This window comes from Ornithorhynchus anatinus, chromosome 7 (assembly GCF_004115215.2).
Source record: "Ornithorhynchus anatinus isolate Pmale09 chromosome 7, mOrnAna1.pri.v4, whole genome shotgun sequence".
Taxonomy (NCBI): Eukaryota; Metazoa; Chordata; class Mammalia; order Monotremata; family Ornithorhynchidae; genus Ornithorhynchus; species Ornithorhynchus anatinus.
In genome coordinates this window covers 80315714-80340179 of record NC_041734.1, presented here as the reverse complement: position 1 = coordinate 80340179, position 24466 = coordinate 80315714, and the positions used below count along the sequence as shown (strand labels likewise).

The 24466-nt window shown below is 66.9% G+C and overlaps 1 protein-coding gene across 1 annotated transcript in view; it reads right to left on the bottom strand.

Annotated features, from left to right (window-relative positions):
- PGAP1 (post-GPI attachment to proteins inositol deacylase 1) overlaps positions 1 to 24466 on the bottom strand; it is a 56283-nt gene that overhangs the window by 13400 nt on the left and 18417 nt on the right. The window contains exons 9-21 of the mRNA XM_029069686.2: positions 23341 to 23396; positions 22500 to 22583; positions 20120 to 20166; positions 18660 to 18711; positions 16318 to 16395; positions 14023 to 14098; positions 11551 to 11624; positions 11365 to 11416; positions 9450 to 9516; positions 7300 to 7408; positions 6075 to 6113; positions 3565 to 3658; positions 1121 to 1211 (exon numbers count right to left, since the gene is read on the bottom strand). Coding sequence (XP_028925519.1) covers positions 1121 to 1211; positions 3565 to 3658; positions 6075 to 6113; positions 7300 to 7408; positions 9450 to 9516; positions 11365 to 11416; positions 11551 to 11624; positions 14023 to 14098; positions 16318 to 16395; positions 18660 to 18711; positions 20120 to 20166; positions 22500 to 22583; positions 23341 to 23396 — 919 coding nt within the window. The remainder of the gene's footprint in view (positions 1 to 1120; positions 1212 to 3564; positions 3659 to 6074; positions 6114 to 7299; positions 7409 to 9449; positions 9517 to 11364; positions 11417 to 11550; positions 11625 to 14022; positions 14099 to 16317; positions 16396 to 18659; positions 18712 to 20119; positions 20167 to 22499; positions 22584 to 23340; positions 23397 to 24466) is intronic.

The window sequence follows — 24466 nt, the reverse complement described above, 5'->3', positions numbered from 1 at the left end:
TGAGCGGTGGGTAATGGTGATGATAATGACGACGATGGCATCTGTTGAGCATTTACTATGTGCCAGGCACTCTACTAAGCGGTGGATGATGATGATAATACCGATGGCATCTGTTAAGCGCTCACTATGTGCCAAGCACCGTTCTAAGCGCCGGGGGGGAGATGCAAGGTGATCAGGTGGTCCCCCGGAGGGGGGGGGGGGGCTCCCCGTCTTCATCCCCGTTTTCCAGATGAGGGAACCGAGGCCCCGAGAAGCGAAGCGCCTGGCCCGGAGCCACACAGCTGACCGGAGGCGGGACTGGAACCCGTGATCTCCGCCTCCCCAGCCCGGGCTCTTTCCGCTGAGCCCCGCTGCTTCTCGATTATCACTGAGAATATTACGATGATGATAATAATGATGACAATAATAATGACGACGTCGGTATTTAAGTGCTTCGAAGCAGCGCGGCTCAGCGGAAAGAGGCCGGGCTTGGGAGTCAGAGGCCATGGGTTCGAATCCCAGCTCGGCCACTCGTCAGCCGCGTGACCGCGGGCGAGTCGCTTCACTTCTCCGGGCCTCGGTGACCTCGTCTGTCAAATGGGGATGAGGAGCGGGAGCCCCGCGGGGGACGACCCGATTCCCCCGCGTCTCCCCCCGGCGCTTAGACCGGTGCTCGGCGCGGAGTGAGCGCTTAACGGGCAGCAACGTCGTCACTATTAAGCGCTCACTCCGCGCCGAGCACCGGTCTAAGCGCCGGGGGGAGACCCGGGGTCACGGGGTCGTCCCGCGTGAGGCCCCCGGGCTCCATCCCCATTCGACCGACGAGGGAACCGGGGCACGGAGGCGACCCGCCCACGGCCCCCCGGCTGCCGAGGAGGGGCGGGGCCGGGATCCGGACCCGCGACCCGCGACCTCTCTCCGCCATCGTCGCCCAACGCCGGGGCGGAGCCGAGCGAGGCGGGCCGGACCCGGCCCGCGTCCCCCCCGGGGGGGGGGGGGATGGATCCGAGTTTCGATCCCGCTCTTCTTCTACCGTCTCCCCCTCGCCGGGCGGGGTCGGCCTCCCTCCGTTGCCCCGGCGGACCTGCCGAGCGCTCGGCACGGAGCCCCGCCCGCCGACCGGGGGGACGCGGCCACTCACCCCAGCAGGAAGTTGAGGCCGTGGACCACGGGCTCCACCTTGTAGGGTCTGGCCGTCCTCTGCAGCGCCGCGCCCAAGTGGCCGCACCGGCCTGGGGAGGAGAGGCGACGCGCTGGGCGGGGGACGTGGGGTTCCGACGGCGCCCCGCCGCCCGTCCGCCGGGCGGCCTCGGGCCGGGCGCCTCGCCGAGCCCGTCCGGGAGGCGGGGATCGAGCCCGCGACGCCGGTGGGGGAGCGGCCCGGCGGCGGGAGGCCGGGCTCGGGAGTCCGAGGTCACGGGTCCGAATCCCAGCCCGGGGGGGACCGCGGGCGGGTCGCCTCCCTCCTCCGGGCCCCGGTGACCCCGAATGGGGACGACCCGACGACCCCGTCTCTCCCCCGGCGCCCGGCCCGTAGTGAGCGCTCAACGGGTGACCGACCCGTTCCTTCCGGGCGCTCGGTCCGGTGCTCGGCACGTAGTAAGCGCCCGGTAGGTACGACCGGACGAGTCCCAGCTGGATTCCATTCATCGTGACGCCGCCGTCTCGGCTCCGTCCGTCCGTCCCCCCCGGGGTCGGTCCGCGAGCCCGTCGTCGGGCGGGGACGGTCTCCGCCTGCTGCCCGACGGTCCGTTCCGAGCGCTCGGCACGGTGCTCTGCGCGTAGCAGGCGCCCGATAAAGACGACCGAATGAACGAATGACCCCGGGGATCCCCCCCCGGCGCTCGGCACGGGGTAAGCGCTTAACCAATCCCACCGTCGTCACCGGGATACGTCCCCCGCGCCCAGTCCGATCTCCGGTCGGTCTCCCCTTCCAGCCGGGGGCTCCTCGTGGGGAGGAGATCCGCCCGCGGACTCCGTTACGTTCTCCTTTCCCGAGTGCTCTATCATCGCCGACGCGATACCGACGATGACAAAATTCAATTCCGTAGTATTTATCGAGCGCTCCCTAGGCGCAGCGCGCCGTACTGGGCGCTCGGAACGGACGAGTCGGCAACGGGTAGATTCGACGGGCGCCCGGGCCGACCGGGGGAGACGGACGGAGGAGGACGACGGCGACCAACGGAGTCAAGGGCACCTGCCAAGCCCTCAAGGGGCCGGGCGCGGGAGTCGGAGGTCACCGGTTCGAATCCCGGCTCCGCCGCCCGGCAGCTGGGGGACCGCGGGCGAGTCGCTTCGCTCCTCCGGGCCTCGGCGACCTCGTCCGGAAAACGGGGATGGAGACCGCGGGACAGCCCGACGAGCCCGCGTCTCCCCCGGCGCTCGGCACGGCGCTCGGCACGTGGTGAGCGCTCAACGGACACCGACGTTATCGTTACCGTACTGACGTAAGCATCGCTGTTCATTTCTTCGGGTCCTCTCCCACGTGCTTTATCGCCATTATCGTTACCGATACATCCGCGGTAAGAACGACGACGTACGTCGCCCATCGCCGTGGCGCCGTCTTCTCCCAAGCGCCTCGGTACCGTTGGCATCATCGCTGCATTAATTATGACGATGACGACGGTATCGGCGAAGCGCCCGCTAGGTGCCGAGCACCGTCCCGAGCGCCGGGGGAGATACGGGGTCATCGGGCCGGCCCCCGTGGGGCTCACGGGCTTCCAGCCCCATTTCCCAGATGAGGTCACCGAGGTCCGGAGAAGCACAAATCAAAATGGCATCCGTGAAGCGCCTGCTAGGTGCCGAGCACCGCTCTAAGCGCCGGGGGGGGGGGGGGGGGGGGGGCTCCGAGCTCATCGGGTGGTCCCCCGCGAGGCTCCCGGTCTTCGTCCCCGTTTTCCAGACGGGGTCACCGAGGCCCAGCGACGCGACGTGACTTGCCCAGAGTCCCCCGGCTGACGAGCGGCGGAGCCGGCATTCGAACCCACGGCCCCCGACGCCCCCCCGGCCCGGCCTCTTTCCGCCGAGCCTCGCCGCTCCTCCTAAAAGTGATGGTATCCGTTGAGCGCCCACGACGTGTCAAGCGCCGTTCTAAGCGCCGGGAGAGACGCAAGGGGATCGGGTCGTCCCACGGGGGGGCTCACGGTCTCCATCCCCATTTTCCAGATGAGGTCGCTGAGGTCCATTCATTCACTCAGTAGCATTTACCGAGCGCTCACTACGCGCAGGGCGCTGGACCAAGCGCTCGGAAAGGACGGATCGGGATCCGACGAGCTCACGGTCCGATCGGGGGGAGACGGACGGGCAAGAACGAACAGCGACGGCCCAGGGAAGCGACTCGCCCGAAGTCACCCAGCGGACGGGCGGCGGAGCCGGGATCGGAACCCACGGCCTCGGCCCCCCGAGCCCGGCCTCTTGCCGCCGCGCCGCGCCCAGTACGCCGGTGGCGGTAAAGGCGACAACGATATTTAGGTGGTGGGTACGCGACGTGTCCCCGTCCGCTGCCGAACTGTGCTTTCCCAAGCGCTCGGTCCGGCGCCCCGCACACAGTAAGCGCTCCGAAGACAGGCCCGACCGAATTCTCACCCGTTGAAAGAAGGGAGCTGAGCTGTCCTCCGTAGCCCAGGAGGATGCTGGCGATTATGTAGGCGGGAAGAGATTCCCCGTGGAAACGGATGACCTGGAAAGCGGGGGGGGGGGGAGAGAAATCAGGCCGCGGCCCCCGAGGACGCAAGGGCGGGAGGGAGCGTAGCTCGGTGACCTGGGTTCTGATCCCGGCCCCGCCCCTCGGCCGCCGGGCGACTCCGGAGTCGGAGGCCGTGAGTTCGACTCCCGGCTCCGCCACCTGTCAGCCGGGTGACTGCCGACGCGTCCCTCCCCTTCTCCGGGCCTCGTTCGATAGTCTTTATTGAGCGCTTACTACGTGCAGGGCACCGTACCAAGCGCCCTCACCGGGGGTTAACGGGGGTTAAAGACGGTGCGCAGCCCCGGTGCTCAGAACGGTCCTTGGCGGGCAGGAGCGGCGGGGGCGCAGCGGCGAGAGGCCGGGCCCGGGAGCCCGAGGCCGTGGGTCCGAATCCCCGCCCCGCCGCCTGGCAGCCGGGTGACCGTGGGCGAGGCGCTTCACTTCCCTGGGCCTCAGTGCCCTCATCTGGAAAACGGGGATTGACCGGGAACCTCCCGCGGGCCGACCCGACGACCCCGTTATCTCCCCCGGCGCTTAGAACGGTGCTCTGCCCATAGTGAGCGCCTAGCAGGTACCGACATTATTATTATTCTAAGTCACCCCGTTCCTCTGGGCCTCAGGGACCTCGTCTGTCAGATGGGGCTGAAGACCGGGAGCCTCCCGCGGGACGACCCGATGACCCTGGATCTCCCCCGGCGCTCGGAACGGTGCTCGGCACAGAGGGGGCGCTCAACGTACACCGACATCGTTATTACTACAGGGTGATCAGGTCGTCCCCCGTGGGGCTCACAGGCTTCACCCCCATCTTCCGGATGAGGCGACTGAGGCCCAGAGAAGGCAAGCGACTCGCCTAAAGTCACCCAGCTGACAAGCGGCGGAGGCGGGATTAGAACCCACGACCTCCGACTCCCCAGCCCGGCCTCCTTCCGCTGAGCCACGCGACTTCTCACGGGCCGTACTCGCCGTGCCGAGCGCTGGGGAGCGCAGGACGCGACCGAGGTGGCGGACGCGGGCCCGCGAGAGACACCCAAGATATCCACGCCGAGGTAACGGGCTCGGGAAACCGAGTCGTCACAAACCCACGCGTGATTACGGCGTCCCGATTAAAAAGCTCGTTCCGGGCAGGGAAAGTTGTTCGACCTCCCTCCCCCGAGCGCTCAGTACAGCGCTCCGCACACGGCGGGCGCTCGATGACGACGACTCAGAGGGTGAAAATGAGGCCGAGCCAGTGCGGGAAGCCCTTCTTCAAGCAAAGCAAGTCGATCCCCCCAGTTTAGGAGTCTCTTAAAATCCCCAATCGCCTCCGAGCGGCAGGACGGGAACGCGGAGGGGGATTTGGCAGTCTCTTGGGAGAGATCGCCCAATAAATAGCCACCGGCCTGGCGGGTCGCTTCTGGGAGATTGGCCCGATAAATAGTCATCGGTCTGGCGGGTCGCTTCTGGGAGATTCGCCCAACAGATAGTGATAACGTCGGCATTTGTTAAGCGCCTCCTATGTGCCGAGCACCGTTCTAAGCGCCGGGGGAGACGCAGGGTCACCGGGTGGTCCCCCGGGAGGCTCACGGTTAATCCCCATCTGACAGACGAGGGAACCGAGGCCCAGAGAAGTGAAGCGACTCGCCCACGGTCACACGGCTGACGAGCGGCGGAGCCGGGAGTCCAACTCACGACCTCTGACTCCCAAGCCCGGGCTCCTGCCACTGAGCCACGGTACTTCTCTATCAGTTTGCTTGGTCGCTTCCGGGACATTCGCCCAATATCGATCGGTCTGGCCGGTCGCTCCCGGGAGACTGGCCCAAAAAATAGCCATCGGTCTGGCCGGTCGCCTCTGGGAGATTCGCCCAATAAATAGCGATCGGTCTGGTTGGTCGCTTCTGGGAGAGTCAACCAATCAATACCGATCGGTCGGGTCGGTCACGTCTAGCACAGAGACACTGCGCTCCCCGGGCCTGTCTCGCCCGTCCCGCCTCCGGCCCCGCGCCGCCCTCCCTCCTCGGATCCCACCGACGACGACTCTCCCCCCTCTTCAAAGCCTTACCGCGGGCCCGCCTCCTCCGGGAAGCCTTCCCCGACCGCGCCCTCCTCTCCCCTTCTCCCGCTCCCTTCCGCGTCGCCCCGACTCGCTCCCGTCCTTCATCCCCCCTCCGCTCCCGTCCGCATCGCTCCTCTTCTTTCTTTCTGTTCACATCCGTCTCCCCCTCTAGACCGTCAGCTCCTTGGGCGGGGGGGGGGGGACGGGGGGGACGGGACGGGGGGAGACGGGGACACACGTGTCCGTTTATCGTTCTAAACGTCCTCTTCCGAGCGCTCGGTACAGCGCTCTGCACCCGGTAAGCGCTCAAGGGATACGATCGACGGGATGCCGCGATCCATTCCTGAGACCGGAGCTGGTATTTGAAGGTTTACTCACCTGGCCCAGGACTTGAGGAAATGACGTCTTAATCGTCACCTAGGGGGAAACCACGGCACACCGTTTTTTAAAATGAGAGTGATAACTGCGATATCCGTCGCGCGTTTACTGCGCGCCGGACACCGTTCTAAGCGCCGGGGGGGGGATACGAGGCCGTCGGGTCGGCCCCCGTGAGGCTCACGGTCTGCATCCCCATTTGGCAGACGAGGTGACCGAGGCCCAGAGGGGCGAAGCGGCTCGCCCCAAGTCACCCGGCGGACAAGCGGCGGAGCCGGGATTAGAACCCAGGACCTCCGGCTCCCGGACCGGGGCTCTCCCCGCGAGGCCTACGCCGCCCTTTTCTCACGGTGGAAAGTTCAACGCGGCCCGATGCCCGAGTCACGAGGGCGTCCTCCAACACCGTTCCCGCGCGCGTTCCTGAAGCTCCGTCCCCAGGGTCGATTTCAAGCCCTCTGGGTCCTCGATATGGTCCCGGGGCCTCTGGCGACGATAATAACCGTGCTCTCTCGTTCACCCGATCGTATTCACCGAGCGCTTACTGCGTGCAGGGCACTGGACCGAGCGCTCGGGATGGACGATCGGGCAACAGACAGAGACCGTCCCTGCCCGACGACGGGCTGGCGGTCTAAAAGGGGGAGACGGATAACGGAACAAGTAGCCAGGCGGGTACTTATTGAGGGCTCACTAGGTGTCGGGCTCCGTACTAAGCGCTGGGGCGGATCGGGGCAGACCGGGTGGGACCCTGTCCCCCGCGGGGCTCACGGTCTTCACCCCCATTTTACAGAGGAGGGAACTGAGGCCCAGGGAACAGAAGAGACCACTGGCCACTCATGAGAAGCAGCGGGGCGCAGACCCGGGCCTGGGCGTCAGAAGTCGTGGGTTCTAATCCCGGCTCCGCCGCTCGCCTGCGTGACCTCGGGCGAGCCGCTTCACTTCCGTGGGCCGCATCCGTAAAACGGGAGGCGAGAGCGTGGGACGGGGACGGGGTCCGGCCCGACTGGCTCGCCTCTACCCCAGGCGCTCAGGACAGCGCCTGGCGTGAAATAAGCGTCTCGCCGAGGCCATCAAAATAAGAAAGCCGGCCACCGCACGACGCCCGAGAGGCGTCTCCTTCACAGCTAAAGGCGACGACGGCGAATCCCTCTCGGTTCCCACCCGGATTCCCCGCCTCCCCGGCCGGGGGGGGGGGAGAGGAGGGAGGGAGGGGTCCATCTCTGCCGCTTACCCGGTACCGGCAATCGGCCGAGGTGTACATCTCCAGCACCGCCGGCCCGCTGCCGTTCTCCGGCCGGGCGACGTGCAGCTTCGCAGAGAGGTCCGTCGAAGAGGGGGCTCTGAAAGGAGAGATTTCGGTCCGTCGAAGAGGGGGCTCCGAAAGGAGAGATCTCGGTCCGCCCGAGGAGGGGGCTCCAAAGAGAGAGATCTCGGTCCGTCGAAGAGGGGGCTCCGAAAGGAGAGATCTCGGACCGTCTAAGGGGGGGCTCCGAAAGGAGAGATTTAGGTCCGAGGAGGGGGCTCCGAGAGGAGAGATCTCGGTGTGCCCGAAGAGGGGGCCCCGAGAGGAGAGATCTCGGTGTGCCGGAGGAGGGGGCCCCGAGGGGAGAGATCTCGGTCCGCCCGAAGAGGGGGCCCCGAAGGGAGAGATCTCGGTCCGTCCGAAGCGGGGGCCCCGAAGGGAGAGATCTCGGTCCGTCGAAGAGGGGGCCCCGAAGGGAGAGATCTCGGTGCGTCGAAGAGGGGGCTGTGAAAGGAGAGATTTCGGTCTGCCCGAAGAGGGGGCTCCGAGAGGACAAACCGTCTCAGCCGCCGTCCTCACCTTTAGCTCCGGTGGCGAGATGGAGGCCAACCTACTCCGACTGGACCTCGGCCCGAGGTGCCAGCTCTCCCCTTCCGCCCCGGAAGCTCTCCGGGGGTGGGGATTGGGCCCTCCGCCCCTCTTGCATCGACGATGCAAGACGCTGGTATCCGTCGAGCGCTCACTACGTGCCGAGCGCCGTTCTGAGCGCCGGGGGGGGGGGGGGCCTACGGGGTCGTCAGGACGTCCCACGGGAGGCTCACGGCCTTCACCCCCCTTTTCCGGATGAGGGAACCGGGGCCCCGAGGAGCGAAGCGACTTGCCCAAAGCCACCCGGCTGACGGGTGGCGGAGCGGGGATTAGAACCCACGACCTCCGACTCCCAAGCCCGGCCTCTTTCCACCGAGCCACGCTGCTTCTCGTGACGATACCGACGACGATGATGATAACGGTACTTGCTAAGCGCCGACTACGTGCCGAGCACCGTTGGAAGCGCCGGGACAGATACAAGGTCATCAGGTTGGACACGGTTCCTGTCCGTCAGCCGGTCGCATTTATTGAGCGCTTACCCGGCGCTGAATCCCAGCTCCGCCACTCGGCAGCCGCGCGACCGTGGGCGAGCCGCCTCGCTTCTCCGGGCCTCGGCGGCCTCGTCTGGAGGACGGGGATGAAGACCGGGAGCCCCACGAGGGACCACCCGACGACCCCGCATCTCCCCCGGCGCTTAGAACGGTGCTCGGCACGTAGTCGGCGCTTAACGGATACCACCGTTATCGCCGTCATCCCTGGGGGAGGACGACGGAACGACAGAGAGGCACGTTCCCCGCCGGCGACGAGCTGACGGCGTAGACGGGGAGACGGGCACGAAGAGAAAGAAGTAAACGAGGGCTGCGGACGGGCAGCGGACGGGGGACGAAGAAAGGGGGCGCGTCGGGGCGACGCGGAAGGGGGCGGGAGGAGAGGAGGGCGCGGTCCGGGAAGGCCTCCGGGAGGAGAGGGGACTCCGATGAGGCTTTGAAGACGGGGGAGGGGAATCGTCCGCGGGGTCCGAGGAGGGAGGGCGTCCGGGACGGAGGCGGGACGCGGGCGAGACGGACGGGCGCGGAGCGCCGCACCAAGCCCTCGGGAGCGGACGACGGAGTTCGGCAGACCCGCTTAGGGGGAGACAGACGTCCGGAGAGAGAGAGACGGATCAGGGGATCCGGACCGCGCGGGCCGCGGGGCCGACGGCGGGGGAGAAGAGGGCACGGATCTAAACTCAAGACCGGGGCCGCCTCCGTCAGAGCCGGCCGGGACGGCGATCAGAACCCGGGTCCGGGGCGTCCGTCCTGGGGCCCGGGATCCGGAGGCCGTCCTCCGGCGACGCCGCGGGAAGCCCGCGCGACCAACGGGACCGGCGGCTGGCGCCGCGCGGGAAACGGATGCCGGGCAGGCGGCGGTATTTACCGAGCGCCTTCTGCGCGCGGGGCGCCCGACTAAGCGCTCGGGAGGGGACGACGGGACGGCGGCGCGGCGGGACGCGCTGGGCGCCCGCGACGGGTCTACGGGCTGGGGCGGGGAGTCTGGAGGCTTTCACGTACTTGGAGAGGGTGAGCGAATCTTCGTGGGACCAAGGAATATGAAGGCGATAGATGTTAGGTCTCCTTTCTGGAATAAGAGCAGAAACAGAATTCCCTCGCAGAGCGCCCCTCTGGGAAGCGGCGAGCGCTCGGGACGGCGCTCGGCGGGCGCTTAATAAATACCACAACTATCATCGTCGCCATCGGGCGGGTACTACGCGGTGCGGCGGGCAGACACGTTCCCCGTCTGGGGCGGCAAAGATTCTCAGCTGCGGAGAAGCGGGGTGGCCCGGTGGGCGGAGCCCGGGCCGGGGAATCAGGAGGAGCCGGGTTCTAAAGCCGGCTCCGTCGCCGGTCTGCCGCGCGCCCCCGGTCCGGTCCCTTCGCCTCTCTGGGCCTCGGGATCCCGGTCCGGGCTCTTTCCCGGTGGGCCGCCGCCATCCCACGACGGTGAGGATGGAATCTGTCGTTCGTTCGTTCGTTCGATAGTATTTACCGAGCGCTTGCTCCGTGCCGAGCACTGTACCGAGCGCTTGGAACGGACAGATCGGCGACAGACAGAGACGGCCCCGGCCCTTCGACGGGCGCACGGGCCGGAGAAGCAGCGCGGCTCGGCGGAGAGAGCCCGGGCTTGGGAGTCAGGGTTCACGGGGTCGAATCCCGGCCCGGCCGCTCGTCAGCTGGGGGACCGTGGGCGGGTGAGTCACTTCACTGTGCCTCGGCTCCCTCACCTGTGAAACGGCGATGAAGACCGTGCGCCTCACGCGGGACGACCCGATTATCCCGTATCTCCCCCAGCGCTCAGAACGGTGCCCTGCACGTAGCAGGCGCTTAACAGATACCGACGTTATTAATCGGGGGAGACGGGCGCTTATTATGCGCCACGCGCTGTTCTAATAATAATAATAATAATAATAATAACGGTGGTGGCGTCTGTTAAGCGCTCACTACGTGCGGAGCACCGTTGTAAGCGCCGGGGGAGACCCAGGGTCATCGGGTCGCCCCGCGTGAGGCTCCCGGTCTTCATCCCCGTCTGACCGACGAGGGAACTGAGGCCCGGAGAAGTGAAGCGACTCGCCCGCGGTCACACAGCCGACGAGGGGAAGGGCCGGGATCCCAACCCGTGACCCCCGACTCCCAAACCCGGGCTCTTTCCACCGATCCCCGCTGCTTCCGAGCTCCGGGGTAGATACCGGGCAGGGCGTCCCCCGCGGGGGCTCGCGGTCCTCCTCCCCGTTTTCCAGTTGAGGTCGCCGAGGCCCGGAGGAGCCAAGGGACCCGGCACACCGGCCGCACGGCGGCGGAGCCGGCATCCGGACCCAGGTCCCCGGGCTCATTCCATCGCATTTAATAATAATAATGATAATAATGATGATGTTGGTATCCGTTAAGCGCTCACTATGTGCCGAGCACCGTTCTGAGCGCCGGGGTAGACACGGGGGAATCGGGTCGTCCCACGTGGGGCTCACGGTCTTCATCCCCATTTTACAGATGAGGGAACCGAGGCACAGAGAAGTGAAGTGACTCGCCCACGGTCCCACAGCCGACAAGTGGCAGAGCCGGGATTCGAACTCATGAGCCCTGACTCCAAAGCCCGGGCTCTTTCCACCGAGCCACGCTGCTTCTCAAATCCGTTAAGCGCTCACTCCGTGCCGGGCACCGTTCCAAGCGCCGGGGGAGATACGGGGGTCGTCGGGTCGTCCCGCGGGGGGCTCGCAGTCCACCCCGTTTTACAGATGAGGGAACCGAGGCCCGGGGGAGGGAAGCGACTCGCCCACAGTCACACGGCTGACGAGGGGCAGAGCATTTCCCGAGCGCCTAACGCGCGCAGAGCGCCGTCCCGAGCGCTCGGGGAGTCCGATCCGGCAACCGACGCCACCAAGCCGGGGCCCGCTTCTCCTCTCCCCCCCGCCGCCGCGGGGAATCCCGGGCTCACCTGGGGCCGGCGGGCAGCTGCTCACCACGTTGATTCTGAAGGCCTGGTAGATCTACGGATGACCGGAGAGGGAGCAGGAAAGACAAGAAACGGAGAGGGACCCCTCGGTGGGCCGGCCCGGCGAACGACACGGACGGACACCTCAGGGCGACGGTGAAGACGTCTCCCCGGGAAGGCCCCGTTTACCTGCCCGAAGTCGAGGAGCTCGACGCGATGGAGCAGGCCGGTGGAATTCGGCACGATCGTCCTCCAAGACAGTCCTGCGGAAAGGACCGTCCCGTATGACCGCGGACGGGTCGGGCCCGGGCCCGGGGGGGGGGTCAGGCGGCCCCGGGTTCTAACCCCGCCTCCGTCATCCGCCCAATAATAATCACGTCGGTATCTGTCGAGCGCTTACTGCGCGCGGGGCACCGTCCCGAGCGCCGGGGGAGACGCGGGGTCGTCGGGTCGGCCCACGGGGAGGCTCCCGGCGAATCCCCGTTTCCCAGACGAGGTCACCGGGGCCCGGAGAAGGGAGGCCGACCCGCCCGCGGCCACCCAGCCGACGAGGGGCGGGGCCGGGACTCGAACCCACGACCGCCGGCTCCCAAGCCCGGGCTCGCTCCACGGAGCCGCGCCGCTTCTCTCGCGGCCATCCCCCCGTCCCAGCCCCGCTCCGCTCCCGTCCCGCTCTACCGCTTCAACGGTATTTACTGAGCGCTTGCTGCGTTCGTCCGTTCACTCGTATTCATTGAGCGCTCCCTGCGTGCGGAGCACCGGACTGAACGCTTGGAACGGACAATCGGGCAACAGACGGGGACCATCCCCGCCGAGTGACGGGCCCACGGTCTAAACGGGGGAGACGGACGGACGGACGGACGGAAATGATAGAAACGAAGGGAATCGGGGACGGCTCATCAACAAAATAAACAGGGTATTGAAAATGCCTCTTTGGTGCCCGTTCAACGGCCGGGGCTTTTCGGAAAAAGCCAAAAACATCTTAAGGGACGTTTTCACCGCTCATTCGCTCGCTCGCTCGCTCGCATTTACCGAGCCCTTACCGGGCGCGGAGCACCGGGCTAAGCGTTCGGGAGGGGACGCGTCAGCGACGGCGCGGTCCAGGACGAAACCAGGCCGGCTCCGAAAAGGGCCCCCGTTCCCGAGGACGGGCGGGAAGGGTCGAGGCGGTCTTCCCGCGCCGCGGGGCACCGGCGTCGGACGGTCGTGTTCATCGAGCGTCAACCGCGGGCAGAGCGCCGGACTTGGGAGAGGACACCGCGCGAGACGCGCTCCCCCGCCCACGAGGGGCCGCCGGTCCGGGGGGGGAGGCGGACGGGGACGGAGAGGGAGGAACGAGGGACGCGGACGGGAGCGGTGCGGGGCCGGGACCGGGGGGGGGGGGGACGAAGAAAGGGAGCCCGTCGGGGCGACGCGGAAGGGAGCGGGAGGAGAGGAGATGAAACGGTCATCTCCGACAATAACGACGACGACGTCGGTCCGCACACGGTAAGCGCTCAACAAATACTACTGGATGAACGAACGGTATCCGTTAAGCGCCTGCCGCGTGCCGAGCACCGCTCTAAGCGCCGGGGGAGACGCGGGGCCATCGGGTCGTCCCCCGGGAGGCTCCCGGGCTTCATCCCCATTCGGCGGATGGGGTCGCCGAGGCCCAGGGAGGCGAAGCGACTCGCCCGCGGTCACGCAGCCGCCGAGTGGCGGAGGCGGGATTCGAACCCGTGAGCCGCGACTCCCAAGCCCGGGCTCTTCCCAGCGAGCCCCGCTGCCGGCCCGTCGCGGGCGGGGAGCGGGCCTGCCCACGGCTGCGTCGTCCTCTCCCGACCGCTCAGTCCGGTGTTTTGCGCACGGTGAGCGCCCAACGAACGTGACCCTCCGCCCCTCCCCCCCGTCGCCCCGACTCCCTCCCTCCGCTCTTCCCCCAGTCCCCTCCCCACACCACTCGCCTACACTGGTGTTCGTTCGACAGTATTTGTCGAGCGCTCACTATGTGCAGGGCACTGGACTAAGCGCTCGGGATGGACAAGTCGGCCGCAGATAGAGACGGGCCCTGCCCTTTGACGGGCTTACTGGGTCTCTATTTTATTCATGATGCCCACACATCTGTGATTCTCTATTTTCCCAGACAGTAATCTACGGTAACCCAGAGCGATCGACATCCACCCATCGTTCCCGTCGGTCCGTCTCCCCCCGATCGGACCGCGCGCCCGTCGGAGGGCAGGGACCGTCTCCATCCGTTACCGGCCCGTCCGTTCCAAGCGCTCGGTCCGGTGCCCTGCACGTAGTCAGCGCTCGATAAATACTACCGAACGAACGAACCAAGGACACGGATCTACGGTGACCCATCTGGCCGGCGGCGACGGCCGGCGGACTCGTTTCGCCGTGCGTCGGGACCGTCTCTACCCGTTGCCCGGTCGGACCTCCCGGCCCGGCGCCCCGCACGCGGTAAGCGCTCCAGAAGGGCGACCGCGTGAACCGCCGTCGCGCCCGCTCGCTCCCGAGGGCGGCGACCCCCGGGGGCCGCCGGGACGCTCCACGGCCCGGACGGAGCCCGGTCCCCCCTCCCCCTCCCCGCCTCCCGGCCGCGCCGCCCTCCCCTCCCCTCCCCCGAATCCCAACGGCCGGGCCGCTCACCCCGGCGGGCGGGACGGGAAAGCCGCCTACCGAGAGAAAAGAGATGAGTTACGGGCAGCTGGCTGGTCCTCTGGTCTTCCCTGAAGAACTCACAGTCCACGGTAAACTGAAACAGAAAACGCCGACGCGGGCGAGCCGCTTCGCCTCCCCGGGCCTCGGTCGCCTCCTCCGCCTCCCTCCTCCCCGGCGCTTAGCGCGGTGCCCGCCGCGTAGCAGACGCGTAGGAGACGCCATTTTCCTCTAAGGGGAAACGACTCGCCCGAGGCCACCCGGCAGGCGAGCGGCAGGGGCACCCGGGCGCCTACTACGTGCCAAGCGCCGGTCTGAGCGTTCCTTCGTTCACCGTGGCTCGGCGGAGAGAGCCCGGGCTTGGGAGTCGGAGGTCAGGGGTGCGAAACCCGGCTCCGCCACTCGTCTGCTGCGTGACGGGGCGGGGGGGGGGGGGACGACGGGTCGCTTCACTTCTCTGGGCCGCGGTGACCTCATCTGTAAAATGGGGACGAAGACCGGGAGCCCCACGGGGGGACGTCCCGATTCCCCCGTATCTCCCCCGGCGCTTGGAACGGTGCTCTGCGCAGAGTAAGCGGCTTAACGGATACCCACGTTATCATCGTAGCGTTTACTGAGCGCTTACTCTGCGCAGAGCACTGTACCGAGCGCTCGGAACGGACGGATCGGTGACGGATAGGGACCGGCCCCGCCCTCTGACGGGCGCACGGTCTGACCTTCTCACTCTGGGCTTCGAGGCTCTCCATCCCACCGGCCACCCCGCGCGCCCCGCTCCTCCGCCGCCCGCCTCCTCGCCGGCCCCCCGGTCTCGCCCGGCCCGCCGTCGACCCCCGGGCCGCGTCCTCCCGCGGTCCCGGAGGGCCCCTCCCCCCTCGCCTCCGCCGGACTCGCTCTCTTCCCCTCTTCGAATCCCTACTCGCAGCCCACCTCCCCCCGAGAGGCCTTCCCGGACCGAGCTCCCCGCTTTCTCCCTCCGCTCCCTCTCCCCGCAGCTAAACCCTCTTCTCCCCCTCTCCCTCTCCTCCTCCCCCGCGGCGTAGCCGTCCGCTCGACCGTCCGCGTCTTCAGCGCCCGATCTGTTTTGTTTAACGAGCCGTACGTCGCCCTGATTCCCGCTACCGCTTTAACGAGACGTCCTTCCCCTCGACTCGATCTACCGCCATCGCCCTCTTTTCCGCCCGTCTCCCCCGGTCGGGCCGGGAGCCCCTCGGAGGGCGGGGACCGTCCCTATCCGTTGCCCCTCCGTCCGTTCCGAGCGCTTAGCCCGGCGCTCTGCACGTAGGGAGCGCTCCATAAATGCTACTGAATGAATGAACGAAGGGACCGCCTCCACCCGCTACCGACCTGTCCGTTCCAAGCGCCCAGTCCGGCGCCCTGCACGTAGGAAGCGCTCGACAGATACCATCGAACCGATCGGGGGAGAGGCGTCGGGGTAGACGGGCCGGCCGGAGCTCCCGCCCCCCCCCCCCCCCCCCCGTGTGGCTCCCGGTCTCCGCCCCCATTTCACGGAGGAGGGAACCGAGGCCCGGGGAGGCGGAGCGCCTCGCCCGAGGTCCCCCGGCGGCCACGCGGCGGAGCCGGGATTAGAACCCCGGTCCTTCCGCCTCCCGGGCCCGGGCCCCGCCCGCCGGGCCCCGCCGCCTCCCTACGCGTCGGGGCCCGGCGTCACGGGCGGCGGCGGGGCTCGGCGGCGACAGGCCGGGCTCGCGGGTCGGAGGCCTTTGGGTTCGAAGCCCGGCTCCGCCGCCTGGCGGCCGGGTGGCCTCGGGGAACTCGCCTCACGCCCCCGCGCCTTCGCTCCCTCCCCTGCGCAAGGGGGATGAAGACGGCGGGCCCCGCCCGGGGACCCCCATCCATCCCGGCGCCCGCAACGGCGCCCGGCACGGAGCGAGCGCTTCACGAACACCACCTCGTTACGTCTCTAACGACGACGTCACGGCCACCGCGTGGCTCGGCGGAGAGAGCCCGGGCTCGGGAGTCGGGGGTCACGGGTTCGAATCCCGGCGCCCCCCCCCCCCCCCCCCCCCCCCCCCCCCCGTCCGCCGGGTGACGCCGGGCGAGTCGCTTCGCTTCCCCGGGCCTCGGTGACCTCATCTGGAAAACGGGGACGAGGCCGGCGAGCCCCACGCGGGACCGCCCGATCGCCTCGCGTCCCCCCCGGCGCTCGGAACGGTGCTTTGCACGCGCCGAGCGCTTAACAGATGCCGTCGTCGTCGTCGTCGGCTGCGGCGCTCGCCGCGTGCCAAGCGGCGGACGGGCCCCCGGGTCCGGGCCCCCGGGTCCGGGCCGGTCCCTCCCCTCCCGGCCCCCGGGTACCTTCTTCCCGTCGAGGGCGGGCACGTGCAGCACGAGGTGGGACAACGCCGGATAATCTCGGAGTTTCAGCCGGACGGCCTGAGAAGGGGCAAGGGTTCGGTTTCGCCGGGAACGCGGCTAGCGTCCGACCGACCGATCGCCCGCTCGGTCGGACCGGGCTACGCGCTCGGGACGCGCAATCCGGCAACGGAGAGGGAGGATCCCCGCCCCTCGACGGGCCCCCGGTCCGTCTCGACGCCACCGAGATGCTACCGGGGTCATCGGGCCGTCCCCCGGGGGGCTCCCGGTCTCCATCCCCGTTTGACGGACGGACCGGGGGGGGGGGGGGGGCCCGGGGCCCGGCGGAGCGACTGGCCCGGCTGACGGGATCCCAACCCGCGTCCTCCGCCTCCCCGGCCCCGCCGCCCCTCATCTATCCGCTCGTTCCGTCGGCCGCCTCCCCGCTTCCGGACCGCGGGCCCGTCGTCGGGCAGGGAGCGTCTCTCCCGGTCGCCCGGCGCCCGGCGAGCGCCCGGTAAACGCGACAGCGAATTCTACGGGGCGCCCGTACGACGGCGATGACGGCCGCCCGTGCGCCGGGCGCCGTCCCGAGCCACGGGGGGGAGAGGAGGTCGGCAGGCGGGCCCCCGTGGGGCCTCCCGGTCTTCAGCCCCGTTCCGCGGATGAGGGGGCCGGGGCCCGGGGAAGCGGAGCGGCTCGCCCCAAGTCGCCCGGCCGCCCGCTGGCGGAGCCGGGATCGGAACCCGCGGCCTCCGACTCCCGGGTCCGGCCTCCCGCCGCCGAGCCGCGCCGCTCCTCGAAGCGACGGCGATATCCGTCGAGCGCCCGCTCCGTGCCGAGCGCCGTACTGAGCGCGGGGGGGGGGGGAGATACGGGGCGATCGGGTCGTCCCCCGTGGGGCTCCCCGTCCCGGCGGCCGTTCGACGGTCGAGGTCACTGAGGCCCGGAGAAGTGGAACGACTCGCCCGAGGTCACGCGGCCGACCGGGGGGGGGGGGGGGGGGGGCGGAGCCGGGGTTCGAACCCGCGGCCCCCGACCCCCGAGCCCGGCCTCTCGACGCGAGGCCCCGCGCCGGGGTTATGCGTAAACATATAATACGTGCACGTATCTAATAGATAAATCTATAACGCATATCAGACGCGCACTCACATACGACATATAAATACATAAGCTCCCACCAGACCCCGGAAGCGGCGGGGCTCAGCGGCGAGAGGCCGGGCTCGGGAGTCGGAGGTCGTGGGTTCGAATCCCGGCCCCGCCGCTCGTTGACCGCGCGACTCCGAGCGAGTGCCTACGCTCCTCTGGGCCTCGGTTCCCTCGGCTGTGAGATGGGGACGGAGACCGGGAGCCCCACGGGGGACGACCCGACGACCCCGGGTCTCCCCCGGCGCTTAGGACGGTGCCCGGCGCGCGGCGGGCGCTTGACCAACGCCGACGTCATCGTTATGGCGCTTAGATATATCACGTATTAGAGACACACGATATATTGTAGACGCAGACAGGCACAAGTAGACGCCGTACACGCACGTACGGTACACGCTGATACATAAAGTAGCGTATACTCATATACACCCACGAAGAGAGGGAAGCGGCGCGGCTCAGCGGCGAGAGGCCGGGTGGGGGGGGTCGGAGGTCGTGGGTTCCGATCCCGCCCCCGCCCCTTGTCGGCTGGGTGACCTCGGGCGGGGCGCTCCCCTTCTCCGGGTCTCGGTGACCCCATCTGTCAAACGGGGACGAGGACCGGGAGCCCCACGGGGGACGACGTCATCACTTTCCATCGCCCCCGGCGCTTAGCACGGTGCTTCGCACGGCGCGAGCGCTTAACAAATACCGTCCTTATTATTGTACGTATATATATAATATAAAAATGTATTTCATATACACCCGCACGCATGTGATATATAAAACGTATAATTATATATTCATTTATAGCATGTATAATTGTATATAACCTGTGTATAATCACGCGTACAACTGACATATCCTATGATATATACAATTTACACGTTACATAAATATACGGCGCATTATATAAATACGTGTGATAACGATAACGATGACGACGGCATTCGTTAAGCGCCTGCTAGGCGCCGAGCACTGTCTTAAGCGCCGGGGAGGATACGAGGCGATGGGGTTATCCCCCGTGGGGCTCCGGGTCTTCGTCCTCCTTATGCTCACATTATGTATATATAAGATATGCAAATACGCACCTATACACATATAAAGAATATAAATACATAAGCTCCCACCAGCCCCCAGAAGTGAGGACGGATGCAAATCTGCACCGAGACCGTCCCCCCCCCCGCCCCCGGCCCCCCGAAATGAAATACGATACAACTTACCTTAACCGTCGGCAGCAGTTCCGCTTTCCAGGACAGATCGATACCTTCCAGACTGCGGGCCGGAGGTCGGGATGGCGTCGGGCCGGGCGGCGGAGGCAGAAAGGCACAGAGACGCGCACGCGGGGGATCGATCCATCCATCGACCGAGCGCGCGCCGCGCGCGGGACGCCGCGCCGGACGCTCGGGCGAGTCCAAGGGGGCGGAGGCGGGGATCCGGGGGGGGGGGGGGGGGGGGCGGGTCCGGGCTTTACGGAAAATCCACTTTAGGATCGACGCCGCCGGAGGTCGACCGAGCGACGGGTGGAATGTACCGAGGCCTCGGAGCGCGCGGGGCGCCGGGGACGGGGCGTCTCCCGCCCGCGGTTAGTAGCAGCGATAACGTCGCCGAGCACCGTTCGAAGCGCCGGGGCGGATACGGGGTCGTCGGGCGGTCCCCCGTGGGGCTCCCGGTCTTCGTCCCCGTTTGACAGACGAGGGAACTGAGGCACGGTGAAGTGACTCGCCCCAGGTCACCCAGCCGGCCTCCAACCCCCGAGCCCGGCCCCTGGCCGCCGAGCCACGCCGCTTCTAGCGGGTAAAGCCCGGGCCCGGGAGTCGGGAGGTGGCGGGTTCTAATCCCGCCTCCGTCCCCGTGCCCGCCGGGTGGCCCCGGGCGGGTCATTTCGCCTCTCTGGGCCTCAGCTCCCTCATGTGGAGAACGGGGATGGAGACCGCGAGCCCCCACGGGGGACGGGGATCGGGTCCAACCCCATCTCCTCGTATTTCCCAACGGCCGGCGCGCAGCAAGCGCTGAACGAATACCGCAATCGTTCTTGGGACTAATGACGACCGTCACATGATCGGTTACGGGTTCTCGTCCGGGGCCCGGGGGCCGGACGTCTGAGAGAGGTCGTCGAGGCGCCCAGCCATCTCCGAACGTGCTCCCAAACAGCGCGTCGCTCAGCGGGTGGAGCCCGGGCCGGGGAGTCGGAGGTCGCGGCTCCCGATCCCGACTCCGCCGCCCGTCCGCCGGGCGACCCTGGGCGAGTCGCCTCCCTCCTCCGGGCCCCGGAGACCTCGTCCGTCAAACGGGGATGAGGACCGGGAGCCGCACGGGGGACCACCCGACGACCCCGGATCTACTCCAGCGCTCCGAACGGCGCCCGGCACACAACGTTGGGGTCCGCTGAGCGTTTACTCCGTGCCGGGCGCCGTTCTAAGCGCTGGGGGAGACACGGGGTCGTCGGCTTGTCCCCCGTGAGGCTCCCGGGTCCTCGTCCCCGTTTGACGGACGAGGGAACCGAGGCCCGGAGAAGCGAAGCGAAGCGACCGGCCCACGGGCCCACGGCTGACGGGCGGCGGGGCCGGGATTCGAACCCGCGACCCCCGGCTCCCGAGCCCGGCCTCTCGCCGCCGAGCCACACGTAGTAAGGCTTAACCGATCCCGCCGTTATCGTCGTCGCCCGAAAGGGGATACTCACCAGGAAGAACCACCGTTACGGCAGCCGAAAATCCAGCTTCTGGTGTCCTGGAAATTTTAAAGCCCAAGTGAGGCGTGGAAAGAAAATCATTCGGCCTCCCGACCCCAAATCCGCCTGCCGGTCGACGCTCCTAAACCCTCCCGAGCGCTTCGGCGCCGGAAGGACACGGGCACGACGCCCGTAGGATCCGTCCTCCTCCCCGGCCTCCCGACGAGACCGCGGAGGCCCAGAGAGGTCGAGTGACTCGGCCGAGGTCACGCAGCCCCCCCGCGCGCGGCCTCTGGACGGGCCTCGGTGACCTCGTCTGGAAAACGGGGACCGAAAGCGCGAGCCCCTCGTGGGACGACCCGATGGCCCCGTATCTGTCCCGGGGCTTGGAAGAGTGCTTGGCACGCCTAATGTGCTTATCGTTATAATCTATTATTATTATTATTATTATTATCTGCGGCCTCCGGGCACTCGCTACTCGCCCCACCCTCGATCCCACGGCACTTCCGTCTACGGCGCTAAATTCTATATTCTGAAGGATTCATCTCCGTCGACGTCCGTCGTCCCCGACGGTAAGCTGTCCGTGGGACGGGGAGCGTGGATGCCGACTCTGGAATCGACGGAGCGCCTACTGTTCATTCGACGGTATCTACCGAGCGCTCCCGACGTGCGGAGCACCGCGCCAGGCGCTTGGGATGGACAGATCGGCCACAGACAGAGACGGTCCCCGCCCTCTGACGGGCTTGCTACGCGCGCAGCGCCGCGCCAAGGGCTCGGAAGCGGACGAGGCCACGGAATCGAGAAGCGGCGACCGGGGCTCCGGGAGTCGGGAGGACCCGGGTTCTCCTCCCGGCTCCGCCGCCCCTCTGCCGAGTGACCTCGGGCCGGTCACTCTGCTTCTCTGGGCCTCGGTGACCTCATCTGGAAAACGGGGACGGGGACCGTGTCCAGCCCCGTCCGCTTTTATCTCCCCACGGGTGCTTAGCAGAGTGACGGATACGCGGTAGGCGCTTAAATACCACGATTATCATCATTTATCGAGACCGAAAGCCCCGCGCCGGTCGGGGACCGTGTCCGGCCCGATCTGCTTGTGGTCTCCACCGGTGCTTAGCCCAGTGACTGACACGTAGCGAGCGCTTAGACACCACGATTGGTATTATTATTAAGACAGAAAGAAGGCCCCACGCGGGACGGGGACCGCGTCCAGTCCCATCCGCGCGCACGCCCCATCAGTGTTTAGTATAGTGACTGACACACAGTAAGCACTTAAGTACCATGATTATTGTTATTCTTCTTCTTCTTCTTCTTAAGACTGAAAGCCCCACATGGGACGGGGACCGTGTCCAGCCCGCTTGGCTTGTACGCCCCTCTAGCGCTCAGTACAGTGACTGACACCTGGTAAGCGCTTAAATAGCACAATCATCATCATCATTAAGACTGAAAGCCCCACTGCCCGATCTGCTCGTATTCCCCACCGGTCTTTAGTACAGTGACTGACCCACGGCGAGCGCTTAAATACCACGATGATGATGATGATTATTATTAAGATATAAAGCCCCACGTGGGACGGGGACCGCGTCCGGCCCCACCTGCTCGTACGCCCCACCGGTGCTTGGCACGGTGACTGACACGTAGTGAGCGCTTCAATATCCCCGACTGTCATCATTATTGAGACCGAAAGCCCCATGTGCCCGATCTGCTCGTATTCCCCACCGGCGCTTAGTATAGCGACCGACGCGTAGTAAGCGCTTAAATACCACGATTATTATTAAGACAGAAAAGCCCCCCGTGGGACGGGGACCGCGCCCAGCCCGATCTGCTCGTATTCCCCGCCGGTGCTTAGCGCGGCGAGCGACACGTAGTAAGCGCTTAAACGCCGTGATCGTTATTATTGTCAGGACAGAAAGCCCCACGTGGGACGGGGACCGCGTCCAGCCCGATCTGCTCGTACGCCCCACCGGTGCTCGGCGCGGTGACCGACACGTAGTGAGCGCTTAAATACCACGATTATCAACACTAAGACCGAAAGAAAGCCCCACGTGGGACGGGGATCGTGACCGGCCCGATCCGCTTGTGCGCCCCACCAGTGCTTAGTACACTGACCCGGTACACGGAGCGAGCGCTTAATTGAGTTAGCGCACTGGCTCAGTCCACACAGTAAGCGCTTCACTGCCACGATTACCATCGGTATTACTATTATCGAGAGCGAAAGCCCCACGAGGGACGGGGACCGCGTCCCACCCGCCCGGCTCGAACCGCCCCCACGCTCGCTCCGGGGCCCGGCCCACACCGAGCGCTTCAGAGACCCCGAGCGAGCCGAGGGTCACGTCCCCCGCCCGGATCCGAGCTCTCCCGCCCGGAGGCGGAGGAGAGAACGGAGGCCGACTCTCACCAAGAGGCTGTTCTGACAGTAGACGTGACTGGAGGATCCTCTGTGGCCGGCGAGCGGGAATAAAAAGTACTTCTCATCCGACTCCTACGGAAGAAAAACCAAAAGAGAAACCCCAAAAGCTTCAAGGGTCTCCATCCCCCGGCCCCCTCCTCCCGGCCTTCCCGGGCCGAGCTCCCCCCTTCTCCCTCCGCCCCCTCGCCTCTCCGCGGCTAAACCCTCTTCTTCCCCCTCTCCCGTCCCCTCCCCCCGGCGCCGTACCCGTCCGCTCCTTCATCGCCCGACTTATTTCGTTTAACGAGCCGTACGTCGCCCTGATTCTCTTTATCCGCTACCGCTTTAACGAGACGTCCTTCCCCCCGACCCGATCTACCGCCATCGTTCTCGTCCGTCCGTCTCCCCCGGGTCGGGCCGGGAGCCCGTCGGAGGGCGGGGACCGTCTCTACCTGTTGCCCCTCTGTCCGTTCCGAGCGCTTAGTACAGTGCTCTGCACGTAGGAAGCGCTCGATAAACACTTTTGAATGAATGAACGAAGACAGCGTGAGTCTATTTTTGTAGAGAATAATCTACGATAACCTATAGATATCGATAGCTATCCATCGTCCTCGTCCGTCCGTCTCCCCCGATCGGACCGGGAGCCCGTCGGAGGGCGGGGACCGTCTCTGTTACCCATCCGTCCGTTCCAAGCGCTCAGTCCGGTGCTCTGCACGTAGTGAGCGCTCGATAAATACTGTCGAACGAATGAATGGGAGGGAAGGAGGAATTCTGCGCGGCTGACGGTCGGCGAATCCCCGGGGGCCCCCCCCCCCCCCCCCCCCCCCCCCCCCCCCGGATGATTCCTTACGTTGAGCACCGTGTAGGTCCACCGGGGAACTTTTACGCGGATCCACGCGGCCTCTCCTACGGGAAGAAGAATAATAATGATGATGATAACGACGACGTTGGTATCCGTTAAGCGCCCGCTACGTGCCGAGCACCGTTGTGAGCGCCGGGGGAGATACGGGGTCGTCGGGTCGTCCCGCGGGAGGCTCCCGGTCTCCATCCCCGTCTGCAGACGAGGGAACCGAGGCCCAGAGAAGCGAAGCGACTCGCCCGCGGTCACCCGGCTGACGAGGGGCGGAGCCGGGCCCCTTGCCACCGGGCCGCGCCGCTTCCCTGGGAAAGCACGGTCTGGCTGACGTAGCCCATCCCTCCGCCGGTCGACCGGCGGGGGCCGTTTACTTGAGCGAGTACCGTGGACAGAAGCAACGGGGCTCGGCGGAAAGAGGCCGGGCTGGGGAGCCAGAGGTCACGGGTTCTAATCCCGCCCCTGCCATTTATCAGCTGGGTGACCTCGGGCGAGTCGCTTCACCGCTCTGGGTCGCGGTGACCTCATCTGTCAAATGGGGACGAAGCCCGGGAGCCCCACGGGGGACCGCCCGATGACCCCGCGTCTCCCCCGGCGCTCGGCACGGCGCTCGGCACGTCGCGGGCGCTTAACAGGTAGCGTCGTCGTCACTAATCATCAATCACGAAGCGGCGCGGCTCGGTGGAAAGAGCTCGGGCTTGGGAGTCGGAGGTCATGGGTTCGAATCCCGGCTCCGTCGCGCGTCAGCCGTGTGACCGTGGGCCGGTCACTTCACTTCTCTGGGCCTCGGTCACCTCGTCTGGAAAACGGGGATTAACCGTGACCCTCACGTGGTACGGCCCGATGACCCCGTATCTCCCCCGGCGCTCGGCACCTAGCGAGCGCTTAACGGATACCGACGTCGTCATTACTGCGACTCCGTGCCTCAGTCCCCTCACCTGTCAAACGGGGATTAAGTCTGCGAGCCCCGCCGTGGGCCAACCCGATGACCCCGTAGCGCCCCCGGCGCTCAGAACGGCGCTCAGCACACCGCGGGCGCTCGACAGATACCATCGTCATTACTATGATTACTACGGGACGGCGGGGGAGACGAGACGTTACCGGGACCAAATAAGTCCGGTGT